The sequence below is a fragment of the Oxyura jamaicensis genome, chromosome 6 (genome assembly GCF_011077185.1).
Source record: "Oxyura jamaicensis isolate SHBP4307 breed ruddy duck chromosome 6, BPBGC_Ojam_1.0, whole genome shotgun sequence".
In the NCBI taxonomy this organism is placed as follows: domain Eukaryota; kingdom Metazoa; phylum Chordata; class Aves; order Anseriformes; family Anatidae; genus Oxyura; species Oxyura jamaicensis.
In genome coordinates this window covers 14,906,724-14,933,460 of record NC_048898.1, presented here as the reverse complement: position 1 = coordinate 14,933,460, position 26,737 = coordinate 14,906,724, and the positions used below count along the sequence as shown (strand labels likewise).

The window sequence follows — 26,737 nt, the reverse complement described above, 5'->3', positions numbered from 1 at the left end:
AATTCCTTATTTTTCTGACAAGCCCTTCATAGCTACAGCACCAGGCAGAACAATGCACAGAAATAGATGGAGGAGAGGGATGCAAAACAAGGCATGCAAAACAAGGCAAACTTACCCGGCACATGGATAGTGCCAGGGGGCCTGTAGAGCTCACACAGTACAGCTATCTGAAAGTCCCAGCCTGAAAATGCAGGATCTCATTCTGTTTGCCTGGAAGTGACAGGTTGAATCAACACGGCCAGGTTTGAAATACATCACCGCTGGACGTTGTAAGGATTTCTAAGTAGGGGTTCAGTGCCCAGCATCCTAGCCCATGTTGCCTTACCACTGTGGACTGAGCTGTGCTAATAGTGATGGGAGAATTACAGTGTCTATTTGATTTACATATCACGTGTGGTATCTCTATGTGAAAAAAAAAGCAACAGCAGTTGTAGTTTCTACTGTAGAAAAAGAAACAGGAGAAAATATTATGCTGCTAATTTAAAAAGATGCATTTAATGTGCTGAAGAAGGTACAGAGGCTTAGAGCCTGCAGGCTTCTGGTTTTACCTTCTGGAGCGAGGTAAGAGCTCAGAATCGGCCAGACTGACATGGGTTTGTTCCAAATACTTTTCTCATTACTTCTTACCTTATAGCTGTCCAGAGACGTTTATAGGTTTTGAGCTTAGGTTTCTATGTTCTGTTAAGTTCTTCCTGTCCTTTATTTTTTTTTTTCCTTTTTATCTGTTTTTGGCCCCCGATCTAAAGAAAATGAGAGAGGATGGGGGTGGGAAGGAGATGGGACAGCATTCTGTTTCACAGTTGTTCCTTTTCTTTTTACAAGTTAAAGCTTACAAAAGAAACATGAATGTGTCTCCATCTTGTAAGCATCTGTACTCCTACTATCAGCCCTTGGATCAAAAGCTTATTTGAGGAAATAGCTAGACATTTTTGTATGTATTTTAGGACTCTCTTCTTACTTTTATTTTAATACAAAATTGTGGACACTCCAACATGTTGCCCATAAGAGTTCTGTTACAGGTAATTAAATGTAAGTTTACACATTTAATCTACTTTTAAGAGCAAGAGAGACTGGTAAATGACCCAGTTAAGGAAAGTACTCAGCCTAATTGGATGTAATGATTGCTTGCTGGTGTTTATTACTGTACTAAGAGTAGACGTGTAGTCTGTGATTCTAATTTGGTTTAAAGGCAGACCTGTAGTATTTGCAGCTATCATCAGAATTCGATTGTTTCAGTTAACATCATGAAAAAGGTGTGTGTTCAGCTGGGAGGTTAAATGTACCAGGATGGTGGGAGCACTGTTTCTTCGGTTAGTATTGTTCCCCAATCAGTATCTCTCCAGACTGTTGTACCTACAAAAATATCTTAAGCTAGATATGCTGGTGCATATTTTTGCCTGAGGAAAACAAAGGTAGATTTCACATCTTTACGTACATAATGCAACAAATTAACAATTACTAAATTTACCAGTGAGGTGATTCCTTCTGATTTATCAGTGAATATTTTCTTCAGCCTATGAATTCAGTACATTAACTTTTGTTTATTTCCAAATCATTCTAAAGCAGTTGAGCTCCTCAGCAGTGTAAAATCAGTGAGGGAGCTGAATCAAAGTCACAAGATTTAAGATTTCATTAATGCTTGTTACTAAAACTTTCCTGATTATACACACCCTTTTGCAATTTACACTTCCAATTCTGTGCTTCAAGCAAACGATACCAAACTGGAATGTGTTGTATCTGAGTATGTTTACCAGAGAAGATATTTGTTGCTTAAAAATAGAACATTGGATTTTATGCCCAGAGGAGCAGCACTTGGATTTCAAAACACTTACATAATTACTCTTTATTTCATAAGCTCTCAGAATGATAAATGAAATCAGAACTGACTTAGAGATGCAAGGCCACTGATGACCAATGCACTTAGCCAAGGTGTCTCTGTGTTTACTATGATGGATTTGAGCATTTTACAAAATAATAGATCACATACAGAAATGAAGTTAAAGTAACATTAAAGTCACAAAAGCAAGGATATTCAGAATGGAGAGCTGTGCTTCATCTTAATTCACCCTAGTTGTTACAAGACACAGATCAGTGAAAGATGTTAGCTATTTTTATCCTATTACACAGACATTGCAAGGTAAATTAATGACAGCCTTAATTCTAAGTGACTTCATTTATTGTGAAGCAAAGAAAAAACCTCAGTATTTTGTTGTATCTTTCCATGTGTTAACTATTGTTAGCTTATAGTTGACTCTACTATGCTAGTAGAAGTTCTCATAAGGTTAAAGAAAGATAATTTACTTTCTTGGATGTATGCAATATGTGCAGGTGGTAATACCTTTATCATGTACTATGTGCTCCAAAGCTATGTCAGCTGCTTCTGAAACTTCAGTATTACTAAATATAAGATTATTGCCTCTCTTGACATATGTAATGTTACAGAAAAAGGGAGATGGAATGTGTGGTCCAGATAGAGATGGCAGCCAGGGCAGAAAAAAAGATTATTTTCATATCAACAGAAGTCATTGACGTGTTTGGGTTTTTAGACCAATTCAGTTACTTACAATTACATCCACTGCAGAAAGAGTAAAATAAGAGCTCACGGTGCAATACTCACCTGAATGTACTAGAGGGAGCTGAGTGAAGGAGTCAAGACGGAGGAGAAAAAGAAAGGAGAAAGATGATACTGTGAACTTTCATCTGTGGAAGTTTTCTTGAACAGAGAGTCTTATTTGATGCCAAGACTTACAGCAGTCTAAATATAATGCCCATGCATTGTTCATTCCCTGTGCCCAAACACATCCATTTGTATGCATATGCAAGTGTCTGCTGTGTACTTAACATAGAACATCTGTGTGTGCCCAAGCAGGTTAGTTTATTACAAAGTATTGTCAACAGATTTATCACTTTGTTCATTGTTTTAGCATTATCTAGAGCCAATCTTATATACCTTCTCATGAAATGAATGAATACACTCTGCTCTCCTGGCCAAGTTTAATATAAGACCTCTCTTTCTTAATTTCCAATTCAAATGAATCCTGTTAAATTACTAAAAAATGTTACTTTTGAAGACTATCTTAAGAGTACAATACAGCATCAAGGTAGATTTCTAAGTAGCTTTCTTAACAGCATAGAGAGCAGGATGCACTGAGAACGGACTGAAACCTGTTCTTTAATTGGCATATTCATCTTACGGTTTTTATTACCCTTTTTCCTTTGCCTCATGGATGGTTGTTGCTAATGCTCCCCTCTCCTCCCCTCCCCTCCTGGTGGGCCAGCCAACAGTTCCCTCTGGAGGCAGCATCATTATATCTGCCTGGTTCACTTAGTAGCAGATGGTGAAGAGCAGTAGAGCTGATACACTGCATTTCACAGAAACCAGGATCCTTCTGGTACCTCTGCAGCATACGCAGGCTTGCCTGATTTGAGACTGTGAATTCTTTATATGCTTCCCAAACTAGGTTTCCTTGTTTGCTACTGTGTATGTCAATGTGAGAGCGATTTTTATGATCTGCTCTGTTGCTGGACAGTGAAGAAGCTACTTGTCTCCAGCTTTTAGCTGCTGGAGGATCTATTTCCCATTTTATTTCTATTTTTTACCAAAAATTAGAAGATGACAGCTCTGATGGTTTTCATTTTCACTGGTTGACAGGCTTTTCTTCCCCCTCCCCTTTTTTTAATTCCTGCTGTCTGCCAAAGGACAATCTGTTTGCTCTGAGACAGTTTAATGCATACTGACTACCAGAGGCAGAACTTCCATTGGCTCTGTTACAGGGGTAATTTACACTTTAACAAGGTATTGTGACAAGGTGGTAATTATATTTTTATCACGTCATTATGACATTACCACCTGGAAAGCCATAGCTGATTAATTAGTGGCATATATTAAATTTATAACCCTCGAACTCTAAAGTTATCATACCTAAGTGGTGCAATTATGTTGAACTGTGGTGTGGCAGTGAATTGAGGTGAAGATGCTGAGTATCCACCTATTGCAATAGGTTTAACGAGTGCCAGTAGAGGGCAGGGAGCTGCAGAGGACATACTTTTTTAAAAAGAAATAAGGAAGAGAATGAATTCGTTGAAATCTTGAAGCCAAATCTAGTCAGCTGGAGAGTTGTAAGGCTTCTTACATATATGTGTTTTTAAAAAGATGTAAATTGACAGCAGGCTGATATACAGTAGTTCCTGCTCTTTGTTTCACAGTTTTACCTTAGCTTGTTCATGTGTGTTTTGTTTTTTTTTGCAAGGTAGCAATTTCTTTGGAACTTTTGGAGGTTATGACTGGCTATTCTGGAGACTACATCACCTCTCTGCAACTAATAAGAAGTACTGTTTTTGGCAGGATGAGCTTTTCTTAGTCTTGTCCATATGCTCATTTGTTTTATGTTGTTCCTCCCAGTTTAGTTCTTTTCTCTTGCCTTTAGGAGATAAAGAAAAGGAATGAGACCAAAAGTAATTAATGAAAACGTCCACAACAATTAGCTTGATCAAATATATTCCCTCTGCAAAAAAAAATACTGCATTGCAGATTATTATTAACAAAATCTGTTTTTGTCCAAATTACTATGTTGTGTTATAGAGTCAGAGCTTCAGTTTTGATTTTTTTTCTACTGTTTGTTGTGCTTTTCTACGTCATATTTGTAAGCTGCTGATGTTTTATTCTCTCTTTGCATTATAGAAAATGAAGTAACTACTTTCCCTGTGTTGGTGAGTGATCAGAGTGAAATTGTGGATACCAATGGAGCTGGAGATGCATTTGTTGGAGGTATTTCTTTCTTCACTCTTATTTAGAGATCGTCCTATTATTCTCTGTATAAAATCTACCATTTTTTCATTCAACTATCCCACAAAATTAATTTCATTCTTTTAGACCTTTTCTCTGCATTCTGAACTTATGGGATTCAATTAAGTTCTGATTTTCAAAGGGAAAGTGTGTTCTATTCCTTTAAAGATGATATGCCATTATGCTATACTCTGGTCGTTTTCATGAGATTAATTGTATCTGTCAGTCTGTTGCATAAACAAGCTGCATCAAGTACTATATAGTGTACAGAAATCCCTCCTGGCTTAAATGTTAACACATTGTTGTTCTTTAAAACAGGTTGTAGTGAATATTAAACAGTATGTTAATAAGTGAGCATAATGTCTTCTGATCATGTCGGTTTTGGTAGAACATCTGCTTCCAATACAATTATTTGGACATCAGAAAAGAACACAAAGGGTTAATTTGTTAAAACAAACCCAGAAAATATCTGGCATTGCTTAATATCCATTTGCAAACTTACTATTTTTTTTGGCATAAGCTCTAAGGAAAAAAAAAAAGAGGATGTTATGTCTATGCCTGTTTTTAAAAACGATTCAATATAAGCCAAAAAACAATCTAATCCAAAAGTTCTGTCATTCATTGTAACCTTCATACATGTAGTTCTGTGATGCGCTATTGCATCCTGAAGGCTCTGATATCCAGGACACAGCAGCTTTAAGGAGCTCCATTAGTCACTAATTTACTGGAAACATTACCAAAGAGACCTTATAAATAGAAATGCAGGACTCAGTCTTGTAGCTATGAAGGGGATAACAAGCAGCGTATTACCCAAATTAAAGCTTCAGAATTGAGTCCCACTTCAAGAAAGTATTCAAAATAAGCTTAATCTTAAGCATGTGAATAGTTCCATCCCTACTCAATAGATCACTTAAACCTATGATAAATTTTCAGTATACGCTTAAATCTGGCTGAAAATAGGAATGTTATTACTCATTCGCCTTGGTGCTTTCATGAATCAAGAAGGTCAGAAATAGAGGAAAACATTTTAGGTCATGTTATTCATACACCTTTTAATGTATACTTGTGATTTAGGATCAATTGTGACAAATAAAGACTAAATTTGAACCAGTAAGTAACAGTGACTATCAACATATATTAGATCTTCAAGTGCTTATCCTCATGTACATATGCTCTGTGTATCAGCTGTGCCAGTAAGTTGCTGTTCTTGTCATGAAAACGGAAAAGATCTTGCCTGTTTTGTTTTCAGATCCTAAAAATAAAATAATACTGGGTAGTACTCAGGTGGTCAACATGGTAGACACCAACCAAGCTTTGCCTCAGCAGGAAGCAGATTTTAATGTCTGCCACATTTATTTCAGATTGTATTTATTGTCATTTCTTCAGATTGTAGGCATTATATGGAAATCAGGACTTTTATGGTTTTTAAATAGTCATGCTTCTTTCCTGGCGTAGTTGCAGGAAGGCTGTTAGGACTGATCAGGCTTTAAGAGCTGCCTGGTCTCTCATAACCTTTCCTTTTCCCTAGTACTGCCTTAGCTGCTGTTTTTCTATACAAAGATAAAACGTTGACTTCAGTAATTTTTCAGAACATATTGGATGGACTGGCTGATAGAAGCCAAATGAGACCCCATTCCAAACTTCTTCCTTTCAAGAAGTTCGGGCATAGCTGGTCAGGCTGGTCTTGGATCAGTTGTGAGATTGCTTTCTCCAAGTGTCTAACAGTGGATTTCAGTGGTTTGGGGGAAAATAATGTAAAAAATACTAAATTTGGAAAGAAAGGAAAGAGAATGGCTCTTCTGAAAGATCAACTCCCCTTTGTCTTCCTAAGCCTGTTGAGATAACCTGCATGGAGAGAGCAAGCATCAGTGTATTTGGGGGGAATTAGATCAAAGGTCCTGTATTACTATTTATGGACATGGATTATTTTCCTCATTTCCCCTACAAATAGCACTTAGGCATCATCGGATGCTTTTTGTATAGCGTTCAAATGCAATGCAGTCTAATGTAGCACGGCATTGTACAGTTCTCCCTCTTACCTTAACAGGTAAGGAAAGGAGCACAACTGTTTTTTCCTCTGTAAAGGAATTTGGTTCAGCACTTGCAAATCTCTGAATTCTCATTGCAGTTAGATTGTTAACTGAATATTGGTATGTGAGCTTAAGTTCTTCTTGCACTGTATTTCACTCTGCTATGACTCAGAAACCAACGTGAGCTTTTGAATACTCACACTTCTTCCATTAGCTTCTGAGCTATCTTAGTTCTCCTCTGTCACCCCATAAATAATAAATTGGTCATTTATTCTCCTCAGAGAACAGATTTTCCTGAGCGTAGTCCATATGGGAGATTTGGGAGTCAAAACAGTCTAGGTACACAGCTGATTCTAGTCTTACATACTGTGGTCTCCTTCTTCATGGAGTCATTTAATTTTCTTTCCCATATGTAGGAAATGGGATACTGAACTGGATAGGCTTTGATTTGGTCTGTGTTTCATTTGGGGGGAATGTCTGTATTTTATCTATATCACACTTTTCATGTGTTTTCAAAGTATGTATTTGCAACAGGAAAAGTTCTTTATTGTCTCCTTACCAGAAAGCCCTACACAGTAATGTGGGTAGTACTAGTTAACATATGTATCTTCTGTTGATTCTAGCATTGTGCCAGAAGCAGTGTTTTAGTCCTGACAGAACTTTTATAACGGAAAAGTTATATATTCTTTTCAGTGTTTTCCTAGCTTCTTTCTTTGATTAAGGTTTTTATCAAGCTATTACTACCCAGGCAACAGTACCTGAGTACAGGAGCTGTTGACTCCGTTGAGGTTGGAGAGGCCTTGCATAGAGATCTTGACAAATTAGAGAGCTGTGCAATCGCCAACCATATGAAGCTCAACAAGAGCAAGTGGTGGATTCTGCACCTGCGTTGGGGCAACCCTGCAACCCAGAAAGGGATCTGGGGCTTCTGGTGCACAGCAAGTTGAACATGAGTCACCAGTGTGCCCTGGCAGCCAGAAGGGCCAGATGTGTCCTGGGTGAATCAGGCACAGCATGGCTAGCCAGCTGAGGGAAGGGACTGTCCTGCTCTGCTCTGCACTAGTGCAGCCTCACCTCGAGCACTGTGTGCAATTTTGGGCACTACAGTATAAAAAGGACATAAAACTATTAGAGAGTGTCCAAAGGAGGCTACAAATATGGTGAAGGGTCCAGTAGGCGACACATATGAGGAGCAGCTGAGGGCCCTTGGTTTGTTCAGCCCGGACCAGAGCAGGCGGAGGGGAGGCCTCATGGCGGCCTGCAGCTCCCTCACGAGGGGAGCAGAGGGGCAGGCGCTGAGCTCTGCTCTCTGGGGACAGCGACAGGACCCGAGGGAACGGCATGGAGCTGGGACAGGGGAGGGTCAGGATGGGTGCTAGGGAAAGGTTCTGCACCCAGAGGGTGGTCGGGCACTGGGACAGGCTCCCCAGGGCAGTGGTCACGGCACCGAGCCTGACAGAGTTCAAGGAGCATTTGGACATTGCTCTCAGATACACGGTTTAATTTTTAGGTACTCCTGTGTGGAGCCAGAGGTAGGACTCGATGATCCTTGTGGGTCCCGTCCAACTCAGGATATTCTGTGATTCTAGATGTAATATTTTGATTTTAGTATCCTTGCAGTAAAATGTTTTGAAGTTCATCCCTTACCTCAAAAATGCACTCATTGTTATACTATGCTCTCCTAGAAACATAGTCCTTCATTCAAACAGTAGAGAACAAGAGTGCCCTGGCAAAGCTTTCCCATACCAGGAAGCTTTTGAGATTGGTATATTAACATGACTGAACAGTGGTTTTGTTGGCACACGGTGTCTTGGCTGAGAGGAAAATGTGGGATATAATGAGAGCTAACCCCATCAAGCAGGTTTTATTTTACATGAGGAGGGCAGGATTGTTAGGCTTTATCGTATTCTGAAAGGCCTTTCACTGAGGCACTCTATTCCAGAGGTTTAACTCACAGTTTGTAAGGAAATTCCATCTTGACAATTATGCCAACTTGGCAAGTCACTCCTTATGTATTTCTCCATGTGAAAGTGGAAAATAAGAAGTCTGGTGGTTCGTTTTGTTTTGAGTTTGTTTGTTTGTTTGTTTGTTTCTATAACCTAACTACTGACAGTCATTAAACTTAAAAGTCATGGAAGTTTAAAGATACAAGGTTTCTGGGCACTTGCAATTCTGTGAGTTGATTCATGAGCTGAGCAGTTCCATAGTTGAAGCTGCTGGCCTCCAAGGAGAACTAGCTTACTCCAACAGCAAGCAACAACAAAAAAAAAAAACTTAATTCTTCAGTTGAAATGTGATTTTATTAAGTTGGCACCAGGAATATCTCTGAATTTCTTGCCTCTTACCACAGGCATCAAGTCACCTGCCATTCAGGCTGGTGCAGTGCATGAATAAGAAATCAGGTTTTAAAATGGCTGCAGGTAGCTTTATGCTAAAAATACTTCTCTAAACAACACTAATGGAGTTCTGCCTTTATTGCTTTTCAACAACACTACTACCTTTTAGAAGTTTAAACAGTAATGATTTACTTTGTAGCATCTCAGCACCTCCTATGGATTTCAGGGTTGCCACAGATTTTTCAGTTATAAATCCCTGAGATACTCATAAATTAAAGTTGCAAGTCCACCTCCAGGTTCTGAGGACATTGACAAATCACTTGAGCTTCGCTGACCTGGCTTATGACATAAGAGTTCTCTTAATGGAATTACAGCCTTATTTTGTAGAGTTTGTGGAACATTCTGTTACTCATTAAATTACCATTTATTTATTGCTAGTCAGCCCCATTTTGAACCTCTGCAATAATGTTAATCAGAGCATATTTATCGGCAATAAACATACTGAAACACAGACAGTTTTACCATCCTTATGCTATCCTGCTTTCTTTAGCTATAGTAAGGTCTGCTTTATGTTTGGATTCTTCTTTGTCATTGCCACCGTAACCAATGAAAACAATAAGAATCTTTTCTGATAATAGCTGTCATTGTTCCCTGCAAAATCTCTGCCTCTAAGTGGAATTGGATCAAGAATCCATAATAAATGAATAGCAGAAGGTGTAAAATCAATGCTTTTTTTTCAGGTTTTGTCAATGGAAATATATTGACTTTGTAATCTACTATGATTTAGTTATATACTGCATGAAAAATACTGAAGTATGAAGTGTGACCACAAATCATTTTCAAGTAGTGTAATGACACAGTGACAGAATGATCACAGTAAGCGTATATTACTTATCACCATTCTATAAAGATATTATACCATTCTCAAGGAAAAAAACATCCTCAGATATAAGGAGCTCTTCATTAAGTACAGTGCCAAAGACAAGCTGATAGCGATTTGCCTCTGTTGGTACCAAAGCTGAGTCAACAGCTCAAACCACCTGTCAATTTAAAAATCCCATTGGCAGCTTTCATGTACAGAAGAATTTCATAAGGCTGTTATCTATAGTTTGAAAGCCACACTGAGAATTTTTTTGGTGTACATGCTTGCAGAAGAAGCAGTTATCTCTCTTTCTCTTGTGAAACCTAGTGTAAATCTTATGAGGTGGCCAAATTCTTTCTCATTATCAGAGAGGCGCTCTGATCAAAGACAGGGATAGCAACAAAAGAGGACTTGTCTCCTTTCGTAAGTGTTTTTGAGCGAGTGTGCCTCATTGCATCCTCATCTTCCCTTTAGAGACTTGAGGGTTTAGTGGAGATATTTCTCTCCTTTTGTTTATGTTTCTATTGCCAAAATGACTAAACTAAGTCATTCCCTCAGCTTTAATATAGAGGTTAATCCTAAACAACATTTTTTCTATCTTAATCTAAATGCCTCTACAAATTAGATAAAGACCTCAGACTACTCAGAGTTTGCCTAAAGTTCATCACATTGTTCAAATTTTAGTCTGCTTTTGTAAGCTAAATGCAAATGATTTTCTATAGAGTGACATCCAGCTTTGATTTCAGAGTTAAGTAATATGTGGTATATTCCTACATTATTGAAATGTTAAAATATTACCCTTAATGTGAAACATTCTTCAATGATATTATATCAATTACATATATACATTTGTAAAAACACAGAACAAGAAATATGAAGATAGGCTTTCAAAAAATCCACAGTACACAGAATAATTGCTCTTCATTATTCCTCTACTAATAAGTTTGATTCAAGAAACCTTGTTAAAAAAAAAAAAAAAATAGAGGGGGCGGGGTGGAGGGGAAAGGGGGTCTGTTTCTGTTTTCAAGGCACTTTGCTAAGCTTTGGAGAACTTCAGTATAACTTTGAAATACCTTCACTGAATCCAGTGGATTTGAACAAGTGTAACATCAATAAAAATGGAACAAATGAAATTTATTCTTGTAATTCTTTTGCTGTTGTTCTGCAGAATCTATCATTTATGGAAGGAATCCAAGAATCTTTAAAACAAAAAATCATCTAGATGGTCACAGGCTGGAGCAAGTGACCTCCAGATGTCTCTTCCAACCTCAGTTGTGCTGTGGTTCCATAACTTTTAAACCTACAGGAATTAGGGACCCTGCTGCCGTTTCCTGGTTCTCTGAAAATCCACCTCAGTTTTCTTCTGCAGGCAGTGTTGGTGGTTTAAGAGTAGAAGCTGACTGAATTAAAAATTGAAGCTAATACAATGAGAGTTCCATCTACTCACAATAAATCTGGTATAGGGCAAAGGTGGACTGTGTTCATGGCTTTGTCTAATAAGTTGCAAGGGTATTTCAAGTAAAGGAGCTGGGTGGGTAGATGCATGTGCATGTGTGTGAGAAATTAGATACATTCTTATGGACAGTTCCTGTATGGTTATATAGCAGGAGTGCAAAACATGACAAAAAGATCTGGTAATGCAGGCAGCAAAGACTGGTGATTAAAATGGCATGTCAGAATACTAAATATGAATGAGCTTGTGACTATATTAAAAGTAAAACTCCTTAATGGACGTATAGGGCCATCTAAGATTGTGAAAGAATCAGTTTTCACTAAAAACATTGCAGAGGAATGAAATATTCCTCTTATTTGTTGTCTTTTCAGCTCTGTATGAATCTCTATTGTAAGCATTGCCCTCCCTCCGGTACTTGGCACCCCTAAAACATTCTAGATTTGTTGTAATAGGAGTTCAAGGAACTAGGAGTAGTTCTTTAATGAACAGCAGGAGTGTGATACCAGAAGCTACTTAATTCACTTACAATGGACTTTAATTTGTATAAGGTTTTTGTATTTGTTTAGGATACCTTGGGAAGTTGTCATCATTTTTAATCACATTTGATAGAGTGAAATACAGTGGATAAAATATCACTGCTGTGAAGTACAGCCTTCTGATAACTCCAGAACCCTGAGAGGCAATTTTATTTGCCAGCTGGGAGTGAGGGGTACTTTTTTTTTTTTTTTTCATAATAGCAGTTAGATATATATGTATATGTTATTTGTTATGGCTTATTTCTGCTATAAAATTTATCTTCATGAGCAAAGAGAAGAGGGGATGCTATTCTGTTTTGTCTTTTCTTTGAAGTAAAGATAAATGTTTTAACAAAAATCAGCACTCTTAGTCTTCATTTATACATGGGTGGCTAATTGCTTCTGAGCAATCCTGTTGTTACTGAGATCATGGCTGATGAGATATGAAGCTTTGAAATAAAAATACCTTGTTAATGTCATCCACGTTTTGACTGACAGCCCATTTTGCCCATCTTTAATACTCCTGTTTTATAAACAGCATACATGAGTATAATAGCTGAGCTTCAGATAGGGCATCAATCTTGGCTTGCTAGAGGAGAACTTGTCAACATGTTCATGACTTACCGCCCATGTTTCTGGTGGAATCCTTAATTCTCTCAGATAAATATCACATCTAAAGCTAGGCAATTAGATGGTCATGTTATCTCTGTAACTGATCTTCTACAAACTAGAAAATTATGAGATTTACTTTCCTGGCTGACTTTGCTCAGTCTCAGCTAGAGGCACATTGTTATTCTGATCCTGTAGCCAGTCGCTAGTCATTTCAACATTGATACTGGCACAATTTAGAAGTTTACCACAGTTTGAATTGCTACTACTTGAACAAAACCATAAAAACTGGTATCACTCAGGAAAAGCACAGTGTATTCCAGTTTTCTGTTTAATTCCCTACTTAATTTATTTGCCAATCCCATTCAAAATTATTTATTTGTAAGTAATGTACTCTTCTGTCTTGGTATTACAGGTAAAACTTGTAACAAATGTTGTCCCAGTGTAATGTACTTTTTTTTAATTGCTACCATTGTGTAGGTTTCTAATTGTTCATTTTAGTAAGTTTATTGCATATTTTTATCAAAACATAGTAGCCTAAATATGGTAATTCTCATTTTCACCTATGCAATATAGGGACAATCCAGAAAAATACATAATACAATTACTGTAAAGCAAAATATTAGTATGTTTGCTGTCTTTTTTTTTTTTTCAATAAAATGTAGGAGAGAGCCCTTTGAAAGGACCATTGAGTGGAGTTAAAATCCTCAGAAGTTTCTAATTAGACTGGAGCAGGACTTGATCCTTCTAGCTGTCGTATTCTCTTTGCCTGTCAGTGTCATTGGCAGTGCTAAGGGAGCCATAGTGTGCAGCAAGAGGATTAATATTTTGGGTCTTAAATGCTTAGTTTACCTCACCATAAAATGAGAGACATTCTGGATAGGCTTTGTGAGAAACAAGCATTGAATAGGCTGTGTACATTTTAAAAACAAGCCTACTGTGTTAAAAATAGATTTTCAAAACCAATTATAAAGTTCCAATTTTTGCTGTAATAGCTATGGGACAATTACAAATTGACTTAACGCCTCAAAGCAAATCATCACCGTTTAAAATATTTTGTCATGCCTACTACCCCTATCCTCATAACATTTCATTTTATGTTAATGTGTCATGTGTTAGAAAATCATGTAATGATAAAGAAAACGTTCATGTGGAAGGTTAGAAATGACTTTAATGAGTTATTATTACCTTGCTCTCAGACTGTTGATAATATTTTTGTGTTATTTTAATGTATTCTGAATAGAGACAGAGGCACTAGTCAGATTGGATCATCAAGAACATTCCCCTGGGAATCAGGGCAGGATGCAGTCCCCTAAGAAATGATGTGTCAGATTAAGCTGATGCTATATTCACAGGAAATATAACACACGATGAAATACAAGAATACACTGAAATATGTTATCTATTCCGTGTCTGATATGAATTGGCTTGGTGCTACAAAGACTGACACTGATCATAAAGGCACTTTTGGTATTGGTTAGTGGTATGCTCGCTCACTCACAAGTTGCTCTATTACTTAATGAGATAGTAACCTCTCCCATAATTTCTTCACTTCCTCCGCACTGAAATGGGCTCACACTTGAGGTGGGAACATGGCAAGGTTGCAATAAAAAGGAAAGAAAATTAAAAAGCATTATTCCAATTGAAAGCAGCAGTAGTAGCAGTGCTTGTAGGTTTAACACTGATCTCCTATACCTAAATGGACATTACTGTTATTGGTAATCAGCATCAATCCAGGACCGTAACAGATATTTAAAGAGGCAAAATATACTAAGTGATATTCTATTAACCAGGAGCAGTAGGAATATAATGCTGTGCTAGGCTATTTTGGCCCACAAAACTCAAGCTATTCATAGGCTGTCTAGCTACCACGTAATTCCTACTGCATTGGCTGTTGCTTTTTGATTCTCTTTGCATACTGCTGGCTCAATTGTGTAGAACTATACCTGCAGATAAACCCTTACTGTCATATGGTTGCTCTGCAAACACAACTTCAAATTTCCTAGCTTTTGTGCATGTGAATGTCAACTGTGAAGTGACATTCATGTAGCCATTTTTGTACTTGACTATGACAGAAGCATTATGCTCTCAAACAGCGTTAAAAATGGAATAGTGGTTAATGCATACTATTCCATTCCGTTATGCCTAGGATTTCATTACCTCTACATGAAATTAGTGAAATGCTCTTCCTCCTATCCCAAGCAGTAGGTGTAGGAATCTGCGCCATTTAATGTCAGTACTAAGAATCTATTTTGAGGCTCAGAAGTTGTCCTGAGGGGAAAAAGAAAAAGAAAAAAAAAAAAAAGTTTATTTCATTCTGCTGTCTCAAAACTGGCTAAGGAGAATTTTAATTTTTGAAGAACACTTCTTTGAAACTTTCTAGGAGAAGTTTCTAGGGAAAAAAAAAAAAAAAAAAAAAAAAAAGGTGAGAGAAATATCAGCCTGGAAAGTAGGTGTTTTTTTGTTTTTTTGTTTTGTTTTGTTTTGCTTTTTTCCAGATAGAGACAGATGTTTCCAATGAAAATACCTGTGTTAAGATTTGGCATACACAGTGTCTTGATTATTTCTTGTAAGCTTGGAGGATTTTATTTTATTTTGCTTTTGTTTTATCAAATGTTTTCCCCTGGTCCTGGCTGTTGGAGACAAGCCAAACACCACCAGATTCTGATCCAAAAAGGAATTTTTCCAAGGTTCATCCCATGGACTTTAAAACGAAGACTAGAACCATCAGAAGTTACAATTTTGTTATACCAGTTCCTTCCATCATGTCTTTCTTGGAGTGTATGGGAAATTGATGTGATTCTGTTCCTGGACAATGAGATGTACTGGAGAGTTTTAATAGACGTGATATGTAACACAGATTATAAGTAGAGTCCACAGAGGATGGGTAATGTGGAGAGTGTTGCCATATAGAACACTCAAGCCTTTCCTCCAGCGTTGGGCTGTTCTTCCTTAAAGAATGGACAGCTCTCAGTGAAGGCATAGGCCAAGAAGTTGAAGTCAGAAGGAAAACTCCCATCAGTCTCAGCGGGCTCCAAATCGGGACGTAAGTTTTCCCCATCCATTGCACAGCCTTCAGGACCAAAGTGCTGTAGAGCTACAGACACCATTTTTGCTTGCACAGAGGCATCAAAGAAACAATACATTTTCCTCAGAGAGAGTCTCCAATGGGCCCAAGCATCTGTACAGGCCCTGGGAAGTACTATTACACCTTACTCTACGAGCTGCAATGAGCTGGCCCAGAAGGTCCACACTGTGGTAATCATATAAGCAATGCAATAAAAATATTCAGGTTTGAGTAATTGACTCCTAATGGAATAACAGGGATATAGTGGAGTTTTATTTCATTTTTTTATTGTTACATTTTTGCAGGAATCTTTTGTTAACTTTTTCCACATGTAAAGCTTTAAAGCATTAGGGGCTGAGCTCTTTCTTGCTTTGTGTATTCAACACCTCCTCTCTATTCCAGGAAATGGCTGCTAAAGTGATATGAAAACACTCCTTGCACTTACAGTCTTCCAGTAAATGCAAAGTTGCATTATTTGCATGTGTCCATAAATGACTGTATAAACTCAGACTGAGGCAGATGCAGGCATGCACTCATCTGAATGATCCTTACAGGAATTCAGGGCATTCACGAGGTGTTTGTAAATATAAAGAAAACAAGAAGGATAGAGGCAGCAATAACAATACTAGCTACTTTTCCTGTAAACATGCTTCCTTTAGTATTCATGTTGGTGACTAGAAAATAAGTTTGTGTAAGAAGGTGGTACACAGACAGCGAAGTGCATCCCCCATTTAGCACATGACCATTTTATAAATAGAGTAGATACAGACTTCCGAAACGTTTTATTTGTGATCTCATGGTTTTGTCATTCTCTGGAAGTAAAAATATTGACATTTACCAGGCTGTTTGTTCCAGCTTTCTGATCTCCTGCAGTTTATTTTTATAACAACCTTATTGATGAGCCTCTTACTCAGCTCTCTAGGTTTAACTGAGTTGAGTCGATTTGTTACCACAGCTTCAAGGAGCTGTTACAGAACAAGCGAGACATCCTAATAAAGCTGTAAACGTGTTTACTCAAACATGGTATTGATTTTACTTGGAGAGGGAGAAGCTAGTGCTTAGCATGGTGTCAGGGAGGATGAATTTAACTGCAGTTTTTCATTGTCATCTGTCCTGGTTGTGAAACACTAAGTGAAGCCACAAGAGGATAATTAGAATTGCCAGAAATTTAGCCCCTAAAATCAGTTAACCACTTGGGATTTTTGTAGTTTAATTAGTTTTAATAAAAACTTTCCTCCAGTGGTGTAGTCAGGAAGGCTTTTCTAATGTTCTTTTCAGTGACAGTGAGATTTCAAGGTTGCCACTTGTTAGATATACATCTTAAATGACTGTGTTTCTGAAAGGGTTGGTAACCTTTCTTCTCTCACTTGTAATTAGCCTGGCACTACAGTTTGGTAGAAGCACAGAGCCATCTCATTTAAAAAGAGAGGAAAAGACACTTGTTTACTGTGTGCACTTGATTGTACCTATATACATTTGAAGTTAATAGCATAAACATGCAAATATGTAGAATAATTCTTACACTATATTGAGAAAGAACGTAGATGTGTAAAGATTGAAAGAAGTATCATGTATTGGAAGATGCTTACATTTAATTTGTCTTATATACCATAAGTCTAATGTGTCAGACCACAGTGCCAAAATACATGAAAACTGAAGCCAAATCCCACCCTTAATCAAAAACATTTCCATTTAGAATAGCCAACATTCAGTTTGATAGCAATGGGCAGGGCCTCTGGCTTACCACAGTTCTTGGCTGTAATATCCACCATCTGCCACAAAATCAAAAAAAAAAAAAAAAAAAAAAGGAGAAACCCCAGCATGTTGACGTACAGTCGTTCAGTGACTATATTGCCCAATCATCTGATGCCAACATCTTTTACAAAATCTAGGCTGGCTGGCTGGCTGTTGGCACCAGCATTGCTAACCACCTGATTACAACTGACCACACTCAGGATACCACAACATTAACCCACTCCAACAGCACTAAAAGACGTAATAAAAAATAAAAAACACCTCACTTGTATCAGCTACAAGACTTTAAATTACCAGAGTAATGTTTCTTGAAAACTGTATCTCCACACACTGCTGGCCTGGAAAGCTAGTGGGATCACTTAAAAATAGACCGCTCAGGCAACTGTGATAAATGCTGTACACAAACAAGAGTGTAAAAAGGTGCTTGCGGCTGTCCCCCGTGGTAGAATAACACCAGCTTAAAAAGGCAGTTCACAGATTGCACTGTAGAAACTTTAAATACAAGAAAGAGGAGACAGGTCAGTTGTCTGTGATCCGTTTTGTGGCTGGGACAAATCTGCTGGCGCATGGCCTGGCTAACACGGATTGTGGTAGATGCTTCAGGGTTCACCTGGAAGAGGAGGATTATTTGGGAACGCCTCATAGCAAAAACGTTTTGAGGGGCTCTAACAGCTTGTAATTGTTCACGATTAATGTATTTGATAGTTTGTTTTTTTTTTCCTGATTTTCTCTCTTGCATTTAAAAAAATACATTAATATTTCCTTGGGCGTTTTTTGAAGATTGGAAGTGTGAGAGAGACTGCAGAAAGACGAGCAGTGGGCGAGCTGGGTGTCAGAGGCTATAAATGGATTTCTAGCCAACATTAGTAATTATAAGTCATTAAAATTAATTGTCAAGTGTACAGTTTGAAATGAAATATTTGGCTTCAATATAAGCTGTTTTTAAGTGTTGTTAAACCATTACTGAAGCAGACCAGAACTGTTTTAAAATCTCAGCTATTGGACTCCTACATTCCTCTCCAACTGCACTAGCGCTAGGCATTCATTCTAACTACCACTGATAATCTGGAAACAAAACTTTCAGAGAAATCACATTTCAGAGAAAATGCCTCTGAAATGTCTACTTTGCTAGCCACAAATAAATGAACTTGCTTCTCTATGAATGATTTTAAAGTGCTACTCAGCTCTTAAAAATAACAAAGTAAAGACAGCGCCTTTTGTGTCAGTCAGAGGACTGTCTTGCTGTGTCTTTTCAGAGATGTATTGGCACCCCCAAGGAGACTTGAGCTGGTTTCAGTGAGGCCTTGATTTGGGTGTGGATTTGGAGGCTCAAGCACCACTTCTGGCACTTGGCTTAAGGAACAGTTAAATTGGTGGTGAGCACAAAAGGGAAGAAAACAACTTGTCTTTTTTGTCCCCCGTTCTGTTTGTGGGCCTAACAATTACAAACATCATCTTTGAGCATATAAGGAAGACGGAGATGATAAAGATTAACTCTCAATTATTTCAGGCATTCCTTTTAGAGCAGTGATTTCAGAGATGCTTTTCTCTACTGAGCAGAAAATAAATAATTATGGGCCAAAAATAGCTATTGGTGTCTTATTCCCAGATGACAGAAGAGATTATGTGAATACATTTTCTTTTGGGGTTTTATAGCATGGTAAGGTTTACAGCAGCTTTTGAAGCGAAGTTTCTTTGCTTTCTAAGAAGTTGCTGAGTACATGGGCTAGCTGGATGCGGTTCCAAAGAAGTTCTTAGTAAGTATAGATAGAAAGTGGTTACTTGGATGCCTGTGGGTGACAAAAGGCATCCCAATCTACTCTGAACACCTACCGAGATGGCCTACTGGGTATCCTGAAACTCCACTTCTTTATTCCATAAGCGATAAACATTTTGGTTGTCAGGGCAGGAGGCAGACAAGTAGGAAATTCCTAAGTTTCGTTCTTGTCTTTGTGTTCTAGTGTGAAGAGTGCAGTATGTAATGCACGTAATGCCATGCACAACCTCAGCAGTGTAGAAGCACTAGTGCAGAACTGCTGCAATTAGAAGATGAAGGCAATAGTGCCTAAAAGTTGTTTTGGTAAAATATTTGAAATGAGGCTGTCTTGTGTAGCCAAATACAGTATTACTTTTTGCACTCCATTCCAGTGATAGCCAGAAACTAGTTCAGGGTATGCCATAGGTTAATATAGTTGCTGATCTACTTTAGTATGTGTTGGGATAATCTAGTTCTGTGAGCCCAGGCCCATGATACAAAATCAATCCTGCCCTTTCTGCCTGTGAAACTGTGAGAGTGTGGAGTAAGTCCATGGCAATGTTCACTTCTCTTTTTGCATGGCCAGTCATGGCACCTTAAAAAGATTAAAGCCTTTAGCTGCTTTGTGTCTTCCCTCCACCATCCTGCTTGCTGGTAGAGCTGTTTGAGTACTTACCTATGCCACTTCAGTTTAAATTAACCACATTAACAAAGACCTACTGTTGACCAGTTCCCTGTTAAAGCTAATCTGGCTCATTTTGACAACAGAGTCAGGCTACGAGTGCAGCAAAGAAGGATGGTGAAAAACAGATGGGGCAGTAACTTCTTCAGCTGGAACCAGGAGATCTGAATCCATGCCTCCTTGAAAGTGTGACTCATGGGGTTTGCATCAGAGTACCTTATACACTGGAGGAGGCAAGCTTTAAACTACATTCTGACCATGTTGCTTTTTACTGCATTAACTAAAAAGAACATTCTGCAGCTGAAGCAGCCAACCCGATAGAGCTCTTTGTTTCTCTGCTCAAACAGCAGTGCTTTCTGGTGTTCCCTCGGGGTCTCCTTTGCCAACTGCCTAGTCTTAGTATGTGATGTAGTTCTGTGTTTGTGGTATGTGTGTTTGTATTGTCATTCGATGCGATATTGTGTCAGATACTGCTATTTCTATTTCATCTATGAAATACATACCTTTTAAGAAAAACTCAACAGACAAGAGAATGGTTTGAGGGCAAACTCCCCTCTACAGTTTCTACATATCTCATATATGACAGCTGCACTTAATGTCATTTCTTCACTGCTCTAAAATCACAGAGATCTCTCATTTCTATCTGCAATTAGAACAGGATTTTTTTTTCACCTGATTCTGCTTTCGCTTAGATCAGAATAAATAAGAAATAACTGCACTGAAGACAAAAAAATATATACTAGTGTGAGACTGTTGTGAGCTTGGTGACAGTCTCAGTCTATTTGCTGTTGAAAAGTGATTCATGTTTTATGGTCCTTTGCTCCTTGCTATTTCCTCATCTTCATATATATTCTATGCCTTGATCATAAACATAGAGGACAGTTGTTCTTTCTTGTATAAACCACTCTCTGAACTCATGCTCAGCACAAAACCTAGCTGAGTGTTTGCCTTTGGAGGCCTGCCCAGTGCATCTTCTATACTCACTGAGTCAGAAACGGACTGTCTTAACAGCCTCATTTTACATACGGCTACAACTTGCTCTGAAGTTTTAACCACCCAGAAGCACACTGGCAAGCTCCTGCCTCCCAGGCAGTTTAAATGTAATGATTGACATTCTCTATGCATCCAAAAAAGTTTCCTCTAAGAATGCATGTTAATTTAATGGAGAGCAGACCATTTTCATCTCGTTATTCAGAAATGGCCTGATTTCTGCCAGGCATGCTGTTTGAATTTCTCAACTGTTACCCAGCTATTACAGCTGGACCATCCTGCCACAGTTGTGTTGTCTGTCATCCCCTGACTGCCGTCAGTGATAGCACTCACAGCACAATTTCTTCCTATTTCAGATTCTCATCTTTGTATACTGAAAACTCCTGTCTCCTCCACTTGTGTTTATGGACTTAACATTTGCTGGTGAAGCAGTCATTTTTTCCCAGCTAATGTCAGTCAATATCTGTGAAATTCCAGCTTGTATGTAGTTCAGGTTTCTCTAGAAAAGTATTGATGTCAGAAACATACAAATTTAAAACACCTGTTTTCTATGCTCCCCTCCATTCCAATGAAAAGCATTTGATTTATAGATTTAGTAGTTTCAAGTAAAGCCCCAAACTCTTTTCCCATTCAGTGCAGTTTAAAGAAAATCAGTTATTAACTCGGCTTTTTACCATCAGTCATGACTGAGAAGCCAAGAAAGAGCTTGGTAATCCATGAAAACAGGGTCTGTTGCTCACCAGTATTATCCTTGGTTAATCTGTGACGTTATTTTTCATGTACCTGGTTTTTAATCTTCAATGAACCAATATTATTGCACAGAATAAGATATTTTTGCCATCTTCTAAAACTATACTCTGTTTCACACTGAAGGAAATATTTTGAGAAGGAGCGTGGATTGAATGAGAACATCATAATTTAACGTGGGATCTTTTTTCCACTAGTAACCAAGCTGAACAGCAAAAGCTTATTCAACTATCGAAAGAAAGCTAGCAAAACATTATCTATGAATCAAAATTTGTGTTATGTCAGAAATTGGTACCAATGAGCTACATAGTTTGAAGGCTAGATTTGTACTGTGAAGGCCCAAGACCTGTCAGAGCATGACACGGAAACTTGAAATGGTGGATGAAAGCTTTAGAACACTTTAAAAAGAACATATTTCAGCTTACTGGAATTCAGATTTTCATGGGTAAGTCTCACTTTCCCTCTGTGATTGGATGGGGAAGGGAGATACCTCTGAAAGACCTTAAAAACAGGATAAAAGTGAATAAAGTATTACCTCCAGAATGACAGAGTGGAGTTTTAAATTATAAGAAATTAAGTTTACTTTTCACATCTTGAAAACCTCTTCTAAATTTAAAAAACGTATTTCACCTCTGCCACAAGTTCTGTCATGCTTTCAGTGACAAAAGTTTCAGCCAAGATGAAATGTTTCAGAGATAAGAGACTCAATCCATAAAATTTCTGGTACCACTTGTACTTAACTTTTCCAAGTACTTATGAATAATCTCCTTTTTAGGAGTCCATTTGCTTATATTAATTTAAAGATGTACTCTGGTTTTCAAAACACTCGGCTCCCAATGATTTCTGGTTTTCTAAACCATGCATGCTAGAGGTTTTGTTAGTTAAAACAGTTAAGCAAGTGCCCTGACTGGGAGAGGTGCTTGGTTCTCTGTACGGTTTGCTGTTGGTTTGGGTATCTGAGCATGGGGATGGGTGCCCACTGTTTCACAAGTCTTAGGTTAAATTTCCCATGATTGAGGGCAACAGATGTCATCTAACTTTCCTTATCAGGTAAAAAGTTCCCACTTTATTTTCTCTATGAAAGTCTGTAACTGTGAGTATAGGTAACATTTGTTTGCTGTGTGCCTTTCCCTTCTTTTGAGAAAAGCCTGCACAGTGACAGTTGTGTGGGGCTGTGGCTGTAGCCAGTAGGGACAGAAGAAGCTGTCTTCCGTAGGGAAAACTGCTACTGTGTTTTATTTAAAAATATATTTGAGGCATTTGAGGTATTTGAGGAATCGGGATTCTCGCTGGAAAAGAGTAAGGATACTGGTAAATCCTTTTGAGGTCACTAGTTAACATCAGTCTTGATAATCGTTGATTTACTTGTTGAAAGCAGCCCTGAGAAGGACCTGGGGCTGCTGGTTGACAAGAAGCTCGTCATGAGCCAGCAATGTGCACTCACAGCCCAGAAAGCCAGCCACATCCTGGGCTGCATCAAAAGCAGCGTGGCCAGCAGGACAAGGGAGGGCATTCAGCCCCTCTACTCTGCTCTTGTGAGGCCCCACCTAGAGGCCTGCATTTAGTCCTGGGGCCTCCAAGACAAGAAGAACGTGGACACATTAGAACAAGTCTGGAGGAGGGCCACAAAGACAATCAGAGGGCTGGAGCATCCTTCCTATAAGACAGGCTGAGAGAGCTGGGGTTGTTTAGCCCAAGAAAGCTCCAAGAGATCTCATTGCAGCCTTCCAGTACCTAAGGGGCCTGCAGGAAAGCTGGGAGGGACTCCTTGTCAGGGGGTGTGGTGGTAGAGCAAGGAGTAATGGTTTTAAACTAAAAAAGGGTAGATTTAGAATAGGTGTTAGGAGGAAGTTCTTTGCTATGAGGGTGGTGAGGCACAGGAACAGGTTGCCCAGAGAAGCTGTGGATGCCCCATCCCTGGAGGTGTTCGAGGCCAGGCTGGATGGGGCTTTGGGCAGCCTGGTCTGGTGGGAGGTGTCCCTGCTCATGGCAGGGGGGTTGGAACCAGATGGTCTTTAAGGTCCCTTCCAACCCAAACCATTCTGTGATTCTGCTAGAAGCTACCATCTGGGGACTTCAGGTATAAATTACAGCAGCAGCACCCTAACTCAGCAAGTCACCAAAGCACAGCGCTGCATGTAACCATGTACATACAGCTAGGCCAGCATTTCAGTGCTCTGCTCTGTGACAAATTGATGCACTCAAAAGATAACCATTTTCTTCCTTCTCTCTCTCTCTCCTGCTTTGTTCCTAGGCTTTCTCTCACAGCTTGTCTACGACCGACCAGTGACTGAGTGCATCCGAGCTGGACATTACGCAGCCAGCGTAATTATCAAGCGCTCAGGTTGCACCTTCCCAGAGAAGCCCGACTTCCACTGATACTGGTGAATTGGAGGGATCAACAGTAACTCCCATGTCGCCGTGGGATCGCTGCCTAATTTTTCCTCCTCCCCTTCCCTCACCTTTCCAATTACCTGCATCAACGCTTCTGTACTTCTGTTCATTTTATTCTAAACAAAATATGTATTTCTATGGTGTGTTTCTTTCCGTACCACTACCATGTCTCACTAGTCTTAACTTTTGGAAACAGTGCTAAGTGAAGCTTTTTCTCCCATTCATCTGGAAAAAAATGTTCTCTTGACACAGTTTAAAAGGAAGTCCCACATAAATGGCACTGCTGATTAACACCAGTAAAATATTTCTATTGAATTATCTAGTTCTATCTAGCTGTGACCAAATCCTACACAACGTACTTGAAATCAACAAACCTGACTTTGTGTGTAACATAATGTTGTAAACCAGGAATAGTTCCTTCTGTATAGTGGAGTCACAGTAGCATTAAGACCAATTTTGAATATCCCAAGATTTTCCATAACTGTTTGAGTGTACAAGATCTGGCCATCACATCCAGCCCAGCTTCCATGAAAGTGAATAGCTATTTTGTCAGTAATTTAAGGAACGCGATCCAAGGCTGGTGCCATGCATTCAGTGCTCTTACACTGATGCCAGTAGCTTTGGGTCTGGCACTAACGTGAGAGCAGGTCCTGGTCACCATAGCAGCTAGGTACGTTCAGTGATTTCAGGACAGAGGCATGAGCTGCTGATGGACGTAAACATACAGCCAGATCCTATCTCCTCAATGTGAGCTTTCTGGAAGCTGTATTTAATTAAGGTACACATAGTGAAAATGAGGTACAGAAATATTTATGCAGGATATATTGACAGGACATGCCAAACGGAATCTCTGAAACGCACATTTTTAAACTTTTAATTTACTTTGGATAATTAAGCAATATGGTGGGTTTTGTTTGTATTTACAGTATTCAAAGAGGTGATCTGATACTGCATTCATTACTTTGCTATGTAATTTGATACCGATAAATAAAAAATTGTCGTACAGTAATTCCTGGTCTTGTATTGTTACGTATCTGGCATTCCTCCCAGTACCGTACTGAATCAGAAGCAGGAAAAGGGCTCTTAACCCACAGTACATGTTAGATCTCTGCATTTGATCCGTGACTTTCTGTGTCCAGGTGGATGTTCAAGAGTGAGCTCAGCAGTAAGGAAGGAAGGAAGGAACATCAGTGTTGTGTTTATATACCACAGGGAAGATGAAAAATTAATGGCTAGGGTTCATCAAAGAATGGTAAGTCCACACAGTCAGGCTTCACATTTTACTGTAAAGCACAGAACAAGGGACACACAGAGATCTATTGTTATTACAGCGCTGGTGCATTGCATGGGGAGAAGTCACAGCTGTAGTCCTGATTCCCTTCCTTTGGCCCAGTACCTGGTTTGATCCATAGGAGAACAGGCTTTGTCTTCTTAGAGACACCTGGTGGGATTCCTGCAAGTATATCAAGAAGTTTCAAACCAGCTGAAAATCCTCATGGGGCCATGGAACCCCATCATCGCAAGTGCAGATTGCTGCACTGTAAGTACAGACTGTTCTTCGAGGACTCGGGCTCACCGTTTATAGGTGAAAAGCGTTGCATGCACAGGCCTTGTCTAACTGTGGAGCTACTCACGAACAGCTTTGTGCACACAAGACTTGGCTGGTTTCTCCACGGTATTACTCTCAGATAACTTTGGGCTTTGCACTTCTCACATTGTATCATAGGAGAGAGAGAAATATACTGAAGTGAAAATGTAAAAGCAAATGAAACTGCAAGAGACACAGCACGTGGTCTTCAGGCTTTATGGGTTGATCAGAATAATGTTATTTTTTACATCTCACAGTTAATTTTATAATTCTTTTAATTGATATATCCATGCAATATATTTTAATCAAGAAAAGCTGAGAGGCGGAGGAAGGATGTGTTGCAGTCTCTGCTTTTAATGTGTGGTCACATATGCCACACCATACTTACTGCATGAATTTGGCTGTCAGTAAGGAAAGACCAATGATCTAGTGGTTAAATCTCTGTTCCTTTGCTCTGTATCAGTGACACATTCCATTCCTTTTGTAAAAACTTTATCTATATCCTGGACAGATAATTATGTCTCATTTAAAGTAGAATTTAAATATGTAAATGTTCTCTGCTATAACAATGGAACTAAAAGACAACATAACTACTGAAAAGGAAGGGAGGGTATGTGTAAAGGAAGGGAGTCGTAACACAGGGTTTTTTTTTCTTTATCTAGGCCATTTCTTGTTTTCAATTCAGGATGCAAGAGAGCCAAGTCAGAAGTTCTGTTCTGAGCTTTTCCACTGACATGCTTGGTGAGCTTGGGCTCCTGACATTTGGCTCTGAATGTCAGCTACAGAGCATAATTTGAAGGCAGTGGGAGCAGCTGAGGAATAAACTACTACCCAATTCATGGAAGGGCATCAGAGTCTGACCTGCTCTATTTAACCATTCATTATTTCTCCAATATCTGTCAATGGATATTCTTGGATGATATATGGATACTTAGAAATGTATTGCCAAATCACGCTAAATAACTTGAACCTGCGCCGTCAGATTGCCTGGTGATTTCATTGAGAATTCTTTTCAGGATCTGTACTCTTCTCCTGCTTCTCACCGATGAAAGTTTTTTTTGTGTATATAATGGATAACGTTGTCATCCTTAATCTTCTCTCTCACATCTATTTTTTCACTTTTGTCCTCTACCAACTTCTTCCACACAGGGGCATGTTAGAAAACTG

At 38.8% G+C, this 26,737-nt stretch overlaps 1 protein-coding gene across 1 annotated transcript in view; it reads left to right on the top strand.

The window, feature by feature from the left end:
* Positions 1-24,991, top strand: part of ADK (adenosine kinase) — a 271,536-nt gene extending 246,545 nt beyond the window's left edge. Inside the window, exons 10-11 of the mRNA XM_035329771.1 lie at positions 4,682-4,768; positions 23,843-24,991. Of these exons, the coding sequence (XP_035185662.1) occupies positions 4,682-4,768; positions 23,843-23,967 (212 nt within the window). The 3' untranslated portion in view covers positions 23,968-24,991. The remainder of the gene's footprint in view (positions 1-4,681; positions 4,769-23,842) is intronic.
* Positions 24,992-26,737: the final 1,746 nt, after the last annotated feature.